Source organism: Acanthaster planci, linkage group LG03 (assembly GCF_054643075.1).
Source record: "Acanthaster planci isolate LZ-2023a linkage group LG03, COTS_SCS, whole genome shotgun sequence".
NCBI lineage: Eukaryota > Metazoa > Echinodermata > Asteroidea > Valvatida > Acanthasteridae > Acanthaster > Acanthaster planci.
Genome location: NC_141779.1, coordinates 2,838,043 through 2,849,241, shown reverse-complemented (window position 1 = coordinate 2,849,241; position 11,199 = coordinate 2,838,043). Strand labels below are relative to the sequence as shown.

At 42.4% G+C, this 11,199-nt stretch overlaps 1 protein-coding gene across 5 annotated transcripts in view; it reads left to right on the top strand.

Moving 5' to 3' along the window:
- Positions 1–2,178: 2,178 nt before the first annotated feature.
- Positions 2,179–11,199, top strand: part of LOC110986244 (uncharacterized) — a 52,344-nt gene continuing 43,323 nt past the window's right edge. For 2 of the 5 annotated variants that reach the window (XM_087134476.1, XM_087134477.1), the window contains exons 1-3: positions 2,180–2,953; positions 5,595–7,415; positions 8,283–9,674. In XM_087134476.1, the coding sequence (XP_086990602.1) occupies positions 6,887–7,415; positions 8,283–9,674 (1,921 nt within the window). In that variant the 5' untranslated portion in view covers positions 2,180–2,953; positions 5,595–6,886. Of the gene's footprint in view, positions 2,954–3,044; positions 3,190–5,594; positions 7,416–8,282; positions 9,675–11,199 lie in introns of those variants that run through there. The other 3 variants (XM_087134475.1, XM_022247978.2, XM_087134474.1) reach the window with 3 other exon arrangements.

The window sequence follows — 11,199 nt, the reverse complement described above, 5'->3', positions numbered from 1 at the left end:
CCGTAGCCATTACCTTGGTGACAATTGTAGTTCGTGTATAACCAATACATTCCGGCTGATTTTACTCTTCAAGGACGAGTGAGATTTTTACAGGATTGTAGCAATATGCACCGTTATAAATCTATGATTTGGGGGCAAGGATTCTGATATAATACAGCCTGCATTCACAGGCGGATTTTTACAGCCTGTTCTATTTTCTAAATCAAAGACAATGTCTCATATTAATGTAGCGTTTTAAGTTTGCTGTTTTAAATGTGTGTTTCTGACCCTGACGTATGTTTCCATGTGCTACCCAACATAAGCTACAGGCTATTGTTGCTATGACAGCATCTTCAACGTTCACGTTCATATTGCCATGGTTATCCGTTTTTCGTCGAACTGAAGCTGTTGTATTGTCACTGCCATTTCTGGAAGACATTCAGGATTTCTTGACGGCACTTTATTATATGGACTCCTCAAGGAGATGTTTTTCCGGCAATAGCACCACAGGCCTGTGTGCATTCCTAAACTTTATAGGCGCGCGTGCATTCATGACGAGCCGGCACGCTATTGGTCGAAGAGGAATGCAACGCGCGCGTACAACGTGTGCACGTTACCGGCACTACTACTGCAGGGCACTACAGTCAACTTCGCTGCCGCAGTAGTGGTTACACCTCCATGAAAATGTCCGTCTCTCTTTCTTGAACACTGTGCATTGTTAGTCACTGTGATATGTAACAACACATTGAACAGGCACCGTTTACTGCGTGCTGCCGGCCAGCTGTGAAACGTTCTTTGACCCAGGTAAGCATGAGGCCTATTACAGTTAGAAACAAAATCATTTAAAAGTGGCTTTATTTTGTTTTATCACCTAAACGTGTAATGTTAACTTGTGTTAAAGAGGTAATTTATCTATAATTCAGGTGTGATCTTTGTTTTTGTCTGTTTTTCTGAACGGAGGAACTTCAAGTTCTTTGTTTTTCGGTGATGGCAATTGAAATATCTATTTAAAAAGGTAGCAAAACCCAAGCAGGGCACGTCCTTGAGGGCGCACATTTCGTCAAGCTGACTTGCACGTGCTCCGTCGTGGTAACGCACGTGCATTTCAATGTTCACAATGCCACGCATGTGGTAGGCCGACCGTCAACATAGAGGTCCAAGTCTCATCAATCGGAATAAGTGCATATCTACTTTTCTATATTTTTGATTTTCTTACTTTTGATTGTATTTAGTATTTTGGCACAAAATGTGGGGCCCTGCTCGTTATTGGTTGTTCCAATTAGCCATGAAAGTCTCTATCAAATATAGAAATTAATCTTCATGCTGCAGTGTCAACTGCATCTTATTTTTTCTCTTCTTGTGGCTGTTAACAAGCTGCCCTAACCTTCGCGATATGGTATTTCATCACTCAGATGCTGAAGTCGATTACCTTTACCTTTTCTCATCAACGACCTCCATCGTTAATGAACCACTTACAGACGAGGACACAAAGCGATGTGATATCGTACGATAAACAGTAATTACGTAGGATGTTTGCTGTCCTGTCGTAGAACGTCGCGATATTAAAAACAAGTGGGCGGCCAGTCGCTGACCTTTGACCCACGTGAACATTGAATGCAACAGCCTTTCAAGCCTCCAGTTCAGTTTGCCTGGACGTATTGACCAGCAGCCTTCTGAAAACACTTCGTACGGAGCTGGCCTTTCGTCGACAGCTACAAGGTAAGAAAAGCAACCGTTAGTATTTTGAATCTGTCTCCCTCCCCCCTTGAGGAATAACGCAAGTAACAGATAAACATAATGAAGCCACCAGATATTTTAAAAGGGGCGTGTCTGTTACGGTAGAATCTGTCTCTGTCCGAAGTTGATTCTTTATTTCAAATCTTGAGGAAAAGTGTCAGCATACATCTGTTCTTTCCCGTGAATGATTTGAAGGGCCAAGTGTTTCATAGCGCTGCAGTTGAATAATATCAGGGTCACGAATAACATTCTAACTACAAAAACATTAAGATCTTGAAGGCATGTGATTCTGTACCAAGTTTTTATGCCATGAGAATAAAGGCATTGTTGTCAACGCAGGTGTATGGAAGCAAGACAAGCCATGCATATCCATTTAAAATGCATTTTAATGTTGGATACTTCATATTTCATGGCACATTTTATACAGAAATGCATTAGTCAGTGCCGCAATTCACGAAGACTGACTTCACGGTTGAACGGTTAGATCAAGTTATTATAATTAGCCACCGGGCAACTGCAGTGTGTGAGCTGGATTCTACTCGGAGTTACGCGACAGTCGAGGATGGTAACAATGCTGACAACTCCGGGGTCCATGAGTCTGCGATGGGAACTATTTCCGAATTGTCGACCTTCAACTCGGCCAGCAGTCATAAGTAAAGAGTGCAACCTCTTAAATTGACAGGCAAAGCCGTCAATACCAGTGGAAGAATGTCTATTGACTGGCTTTAGCCTTATGATCGAAATTGCGAGGGAAATAAGGACCTGGGAAGCAAGGGCGAATTCCTGCACGAGGGAGACCGACTTGACACAAGACAGCTCGGCGAAAATGAAGCCTGGACTAGTACAATGCGAATTGAACAATGTGCTCGGGAAGAATGGATCCAGTAATATTAGCGAAGCTAGTTAGGCGTCATCACGTTACTTGGCTCGCTAGAGGTTAGGTGAGAACATGCTGCATGTTGATGAGTTGGTACATTCAGGAACGGATGTAAAGCATCTCAGCTATGAAGGAAAAGTCAGGAGAGGGTGAAGGATGCGGGTGACTTTTGTTGTCAAAATCAATAACCATGGTAACACGACTCATGGAACCAACCAACGGGAGCTGAACATGGCGGCGTGAAGCAAAGACTATTTTGCCGTTGACAATATATTACCACCACTCACTGAGTACGGGTTTAGTAAAGTGTTGCTAGGCAACTGTTACTAGGCACTCAACCACCGGATGATCATATGACAGGTATTTAGTGCTCTTTCTCCTCCTCGTTTGTTTGCTCACACTTGCTAGATAAGTTGATTACCTAACGTGTCTAATTTACTCTTCGGCGGCCACGCCAAAGCCATCAGGCCTCAATTTTGGGGGGCTGGTTTGATGGATAGATCGAATCCGAAGTCCGTGCAATATTGCTTCATGGAAAAAAGCTTTCCGTCGAATTAGGAACTATGATTGCCGTCGTGAGTTCCATACTCCTCAAGGTATGAAAAATAGGTCTAGCTTGAGCTTAGACGCTGTCATGATCTAATTATCGTTCACGAAGGAGCTCTAATGTGTAGGCTTCTACATTTACGCATCTGGAGAAAGACTCAGATCAGAGCACACGACTTTGAAATGAATTAATAAAACAAAGAGCAGATAATTTCAAATCAGTGCTGCAATAATCCTTGTTTACTATCGGATTTGGCAGCATTAAACGTACACGTAAATGAGCTGATTTATTTCTTTTGAAAAAGTATCCAAAGCCTCTTACTTATTACGTACCGTGACCCGGGCATTCCCTTTATTAGTCGCATCACGGTTTGAGATTATTATGAATGACTAAAGCAAACATCACTTTCGTCCCTAGTCTTTTACATAAATCTGTCCAGACACTACCACCCCCTTTATTGTTCACGAACCAGTCATAATAATAACGATAAGTCATTCAGTTATATTTATTCATGTTTTATAGACACTGCCTAGAACCGGCAGGTAGCCAGGGATTGCTTTGTTGGAGTGTTTTCTGAATGACCTTGTGTTCGCATTCGGGTAGAATCAGACAGCCCGTCTGTTCAATCTCGTCGACTTGTGCACTCGGATGCGATTTTTTCCCCCGCACAAAGTTAGTGGCAGAAGTAATACCTTAATACCTGTGTTTGTTGTATGTTGATTGGTTGTTTACCTAGGGATTCTTTGTGGTGTTGCCAGTATTTACCATTTTTATACAGCGTTTTTACAGAAATTAAACGTGTGTTGCACGATCTTTCAATCCAACCAGTATTATGTTTCTACTTGGACAAAGTGGAGCAAATGTCATCATGGAAAGTGTTGGTCGTAATCTTTTGATGAATTTCTAACGGTTTTAGTCCAGGCTTGAATCAAAGTAGAAGTTCAGTACCAGACACCAATCTGTTGGGTTTCTTTAAATTCTTTAGTATACTTAATGAAGCATGGTTTCAAATTTTTGGTGACCCAAATTTTGGGGGGCCAAACTTTTGGGGGGTGGGCAAAAAATTGGGAAATTTGTGTCCTGTCACCTTTTGGGGTCTTTCTAAGGGGTGAGGATACATGTTTCGGCTTTATGCTCGCTTTCTGAAGAAGGGAAATTAAATAGACCAAACAATTGGTGTCTTTCTCTCATTATTATTAAAATGGCTGGGGGGCTGGCCCCCATTGCACTTCATCCGCCATTGTCATGAAGTATCAGATACACTGAGACGTCGTTATGGCGTATGCTTGACTGAACTTTTCAACAACGAAAATGCGATTTCAACCTTGAAATTAAAGCAGGACAAATTGGATTACTTGAAGCAATTATGATGAAGGAACATTGTAGGCTTTCAGACTGTGGCGGTCACATTGTAGGTACAAAGTGATGTTTGTGTGTTGCCAGTTCGTAAACATTCGTCTATCCCACTGAAATTGTTTATGTTTCACCTGATTGAAGCCTAAGAAAATTGGTTCTCTGATATCAATCTCCTGTTTTGCCATCCAGTAAAAAAAAGGCAAAAATTACTGTCCAGATGCCATGTTCATCGTCTATGACATCCACCTCATGTTGTGAAGAACATGTTTCGCAGTGTCATGTTGGAATAATGTATGATGCGGATTTCGTTTCAAGCTAAAATCGTACACAAGAAACAATACTTTATTCTAGTGTGGAATTTTGTTGTAATGGCATGCATATCTACTGACGTTTATCATTGCAAAGGGAAAATGGTGATTATCAGCTTAGCTTATGCAGTTCAGGACTGACGGGTTGCGGAGTTTTATACCTTAGAGCAAAGCGCAGCTCTACGTACGCAGCTATACGTTGACATGTTCATTTATATCTCGGATCAAGATGTACGAAGGCCTAGCTCATTCCACTATTCGCCATAAACGTCACTTGGTTAGCCGTATTTGCATAACCGAGGAATCTGCCACGTCCATCTTCCTTAGATGTGTCGTTTGCAGATACATGTGGGTTTTTTAGTATAATTATTATTCGCTAATTTATTCTGTATGTGTTGATTGATTTGTTTGGTTTGACACAAAACGTTCGTCCGTATTTTGATTATCACCATTAGTTTATTCGTTTCTTGTTTGCCGGTTTCCATCTTCACTATGTGCTCGCCCTTCATGCAGCTTCACTCAAGAATTTCTTTTCAACTATCACCGTCTTGCCATAGGTTAGTGAATAGTGAAAGGTACGGTAGTAATGCGAAAAGGAGCGTGTCCTTCTCTCAAACGACACTCAGCAAACATGGTTCCAGCATCCAGATGTAATTTTTTTTGCCTTCATTTCACAGAACACTCAATAGGTTCTCCAGTTTCGAGCTCTTGACATTCATGCCCACTCATGTACCTCTAACGCCTAAATAAAAAAAACTTGTGTTTCATTTTTTTTTCTCTGATATTGCAGGTTAGGCAAGTGAGCTATAAGAGATGGCAAGCTGTCAAGATGAGGCAAGACGCCATCTTCAACACTGGAGGACTTCCCCAGCCGCTTCACCATCTTTCAACGGGATCCGTGTAGAGTTCACGCTTAACCTGGGAGCAGGCGAGTAGATCATTCATCTTCTGAACGGCAGACTCTACAATTAGCCTATCATCAATCCATTCATCATGCAGTTAACGGTACTGTTCGCCTTCATCCTGCATCATCCTTTGTAGTGGGTTTATTACTCACAGACTAAGCTCATCACCTGGCAAGATGGCGATACGAGGTGAATGAAGTTTTGTTATATCACATCGGGCAGGGGATTACCATGTGACACCATTTCTTCCATGTTCATCACCACTGTGCCTTACAAGACGCCATATGAACAAGTACCGCTACCGTTGCCTAATAGGATTTAAACTCCGTGACATAGAAGTTGCTGGTTTGACTCGATTTGTAAACAGCTGCGTTGAAAGATGAAGATCATTGAATACCCGGTACGTGCCGCAAAATGTTAAGGAAACTTAGCCTCTTGCTAACATCACTTTTCAAGTAACTGAATCCACTTCATGAATCCTATATCTCCGATTTATAAATGCTTACTAAATCAAACATTGCAGCCAAAATATTTCAAAGGAGTTTCGGCGCTTTTTAAGAGCCAAGAGCACGTACGAGCACTCCAGTATTGCTTGGTTGTTGTCGATATTTCTGCTGCCGAGAATAAACCTCGAACAATGGCCTCGATATCCCACGACTAATAAAGGTCAACCTTTAGTCGCGTAATATTCCACCTCAGTGGAACAGCAACAAAAAAAGACAGGACCTATACTGGAGCCTGCGCATTGACAATTATTGACGGACCTTATTCCAATATAACGATGATAACAAAAACACAAAAGACTTGGATTTCGAGTCAAACACGGTTGAAATGATTCGACAAGTTTCTCATAATTCTGAACCGTCGGCGATCTCAGTTGGTGGTTAACCGAAATGTTGCCTTTACGACTGTGGTCTGTCGTTGTAGTTGTAATGGTGATGTTTATACGGTCTGTTGGATAACTGGGTGTAGTTTACAATTGCGCAATGATCAACTACGTTGTTGCGCTTTACCTTTTGAAGTGACGGTTGACAATCTATGTTAAACATCCGTGAACTTGGATGAGGCAGCATTGGATGTATGATGCATTGTATGCATCTTTCCTTCAGGACATTGACGGTTTGACTAGGTGCCGTTCTAATCTACCTCAGGATAGTTAAACTGTACGTCCACCACAATGTCGGATCATTGCAGTCACCTCGGCGAATCTCAAAAGGTGAGAGACGCGGAGATGTCACCTCCTGGGAGTATCGTCTTAGAGCTTGGCATCGAGAACCAACTAGACTGTGTCATCCGCTCTATACAAGCCTCTAAACCACGTGGTATGAACATCCGGCTAGAACCATTAACTGAATGCTGGGAACAGACAGGGAGTTCAAGAAATGTCTTCAAGAGGAGACCTAGATTTGGAGGGACAAGCATCAAGAAGGGACGGACATCGAAACCGGGTGTCTGTAGCACCTGCCGTGCTCCGTGTACAAAATGTACAGCAGCAAGGGACAATGCACAAAGGTACAGAGAACAGCCTGTCGCTGACAAACGGTATCTATCCTGTGCATACATTGATCTTCCGTCTCTTGAAACCTATAGAATTGACATTGAGATTCCAACAAGTAATGCTGAACAGAGTAGAACATTATCTGACGATGACTCAACGTTTACAATGGAGGATCATAAATTCACATCAGACGCATCAACACAGACAGGTAAAGTAACTCATTAAGTTGAGCACCATCGTTCATTCATGAGCAAGCACGCAAAGGTTATATCCATTAATTAATTTGTTCTTCATCCTCCCGCAGATCATCTTTGTGTATAACATTTTACTCAATTTCATCATAAAAGCGCTGGCCTGTACTGTGGCAGCCATGCCCACTATACCATGGAATTCAGGAACCATTCCCTTTCTGTTTCCATATCGACGTCAAACGTGCCCAACACCTTTACAATCCTCAAGTGTTCTTGTGACAACAAACTTTATTTTCCGAGTGCAAATTTGAGCAACGTTGGAGGAGTAGTGTTTCTCTCTTTCCGATTGTTCGTTTGTAACGCGAGTACGGACACAGCGGTGTAGTAAGGCTATATTGCCCAGATTGATGTTGGGATTGCTGAAGGAGAACCAAAGAAAGACATTGGAATGTACTGGTTTCGCAGAAATCTGCCAAAGATTTATACTAGTCCTCGCTAGAATCAAGCCGAATTATGTTCAAAACAGTTTTCAAGTGGTAACTCAGAATAAGTGCCAAAAGCTGCTCAACTAACGTAGAATTTTTTACGTTGACACCAGCAGACATGCGCTACGCGGTAGCCATTAGTCAGAACTCTTGACCTCAAGGTGTAGTTATGATATGAATCTCCGAAAGTGTCCGACTATTTTCTCACCATTTTAGCATAGATTTATGTGTAGATAAGTTTTTACTCTGATTGACACATCTAAATGAAAAATGGAATAGTTTCAGAATAATAAATAAGAGTACTTTTTGGTGTTTTTTTTCAATTGTGAAACACACGAATATATTTGAAATAGGCTGATTCCTAAATTAATTTGACGATAACTTCATTTTTTCCCCCAGATGGCTTGCCTGAACGAATTTCAAGCATAGGTATTGACCACGATGTTACTTCTCCGGTAGAAATCACGTTGCAGATTGACAAAGAAATTGACCACCACACAGGGAGTTCTTCCGGGTCAAGTAGCTCAGATGATGATGAAGCACAAAACACAGGTGACTTTGACGGAAGAAGCCATGGGGAGGACAGAAGGGGAAGCAACAGCTCGATCGATAGTGAGGGCGGGGAAAGACCCCAGTCACCCACCATTACGGCACTCGATCAAGACAACACTGTGGTGGACCAGGACAAAGAGCAACCTCCAGACTTGTTTGAAGACGACGATTTACTCCTGGGCAGTCTGCCAACATCTGACATGATTGGAGAAGCGAAGCCAAATTTGTTTGAGATGACGGAAGAAGAGGAAGATCATCTGATGAGGATGAAAGTTGTCTTTGGTGAATCGTCGATGAAACCTCCCGAGGGACCACGAGCAGTTTCTATGATACACGAATCCATCTATGACCTCAATGAGGTGATTCCTGTAGCATCGTCTCAAGACGACAATCTGAACGCAGAGCAAAAAGTGGAGGCTGATAGGGAAGGTGACCAGGGTGAAAATCCACACCCTGATTTTCAGCTTAGCGACAGTTTGGACATCACACCAGAGGAATTTGAACAGTTTTTGGCTATGAATGCTGCCTTTGGAAGCCCTGCTGTCATTCCACCTCCTAAGTGTCTATCCCAGGAAACTCGTTCCTCACCAGCGGGCCCAATTCAACAAGAATCCATAGGCCTACACCAGAGTGACAACAAAGCGCGCAGCTTAGAACCTTCTCAAGCCATAATCAACTTGACTGATAGCTTGGATCTAACTCAGGAGGAATACGAGCAGTTTGTGGCAATGAGTGCAGCTTTCGGCGGCCCATCTGTAATCCCACCTCCACGGATGGCTTCAATCCAAAATGAAGAGCCATCCGCGCAAGCAGTCGTTAATCCAGTATCGAGACCTTTGACCCTCAATCTCCAGCGATCAACCAACCCTGATAACGATAGGACGCCCTCACCTCGCTCACCTGGTCTGTCTAGACAGCCAGCAGTAGGCTACTTCTCTCATACCGACACAGCCTCATCAGTAGAGGATGATTCCAGACAAAACAGCGTCCAAGGAACATCCTTTCTGGATGACTTACGAGAGACAGCTTTCGGAAATCCAAGTGACGACAAACTAGATTCTGATCAGGAGGAAGAGTCCGACGGAGACGATGTGTCCCTCGTCGCGTCTTCACAGGAAGACGAAGGAAGCTTGACTCCTGTCCTCGAAACTTCTCCTTTGAACTTTGACCTTGGAGTGGTTGAACAGTCGAATTCACTCTCAACAACGCCAACAAATGAAAGCAAGAAATTTCCAAAAGGTAAGAAAGTGACCCGTGTCGCCATTTACTTAATGTTCGTTAACAAATTCAACTATTTTCAATGTACATTTATTTTGTGCGATTGACACCTTTTCAAAAATAATTTGGAAAGTAATTAACTAGTTTTACGGGGATGCACGACACATTAGAAGCTTCCCACCAACGTTTGATTATTATGCGTAATCTTGTACTCGATTACACGCTCAGAACTCACATTAGTGTCAAGCATGGCGCGCAGCATACAGCCAAGAGAGCATAGAGGAAGACAGAGACAACGTGTCGAAAATATTGGTCCTCTTTTAATCACTCGTTTATTTCCCACGAAAAGAGTCATGTTGTGCTATAATATCATCAGCAGTCAATGGTTTGTTGTCGCCTTTGTTCAGCAAGTACTTTCGTAGAAGCATTTTGCATTTTGGTGTTTGGTCCTACGCAGCATTGATACCTCATTTTGTAACAAACTTGAATAGTAGCCTCTGCACCGTGACGAGTGATGAGTGGTGTAATGCTACAGTTGCCACCTCCCTTCTGCCAATCACTTCTGTCTCAGACACTTCATCCTCCATCGTGGATTCATTCATGCCCTCTTGTTTACACATCCGGTAGAAGGAGACGTAGAAAGGATTCTTATTTCTCCGTCGCTACCCTCAGATAAAAGCCTGAAGGAGATTGAGGGCGTTCTTTAGTTCTCCAGTCTTAACTTTGTAGACTTGGTGATGTCATAATCCTTTCTTTGAGCCGCCACTTTGTTAATTCTTTAAGCCAGGACATTGTGATTTCCTAACGTATCGCAAACCTACCATCTAATGAGCGCTAAGAATAACCCTGGTTGTTATTTTTGGGGTAGTGTAGCAGTTATTTTTGGCAACAAGGACAGTTATTTCTGGTTACAATGAGAAAAGACTCTTGTCTTGCTGAAGATCTTCGCTCCACTGACTAAACTCGAGGCAGATTGCCATGTAGTGAACTAATCTTTGATAACACGTTGAGGATGGAGTGTACAGCGCATTCTAGTGCTTTGTACGCAATAAAAACAAAGGGAAAATATCAAAGCACAAATACATCACGAAAATGATTTTTTAATGAGACAAAAATCAGGAAAAGATATATCTGTTTGCTTTTGACCTGCTGAAATTACCACAACCTGTCAATTAAAGGGGAAAAGGATGATGAACAGGAGTTTTCTTCATTGCAACCTGCATTGTACATGTACATGTACATGTATATCCTGGTATATTTCATATGAAGCGGCGTGAAGTTATATATCTCCCAACCCCCACCGTGTAACCATCAAGCTTCCTCTAATGGTAACTGATAATTTTTTGCCTTGTCGAGCAATGCCATGGCAACCACCTTTACGTCGAAACAACGATTGAGGTTATGATGGGCAATACTCAATGACACTTCGTTGACTAGATGCATTTTTTATCGCAGCCTCCGCCCTTATTAGACGCGCAAAATAGGTCTTCAAATGAACGTGACACACGGGTGGTATTTTTATAGCAAGGTGGACGCAGTCACGTTT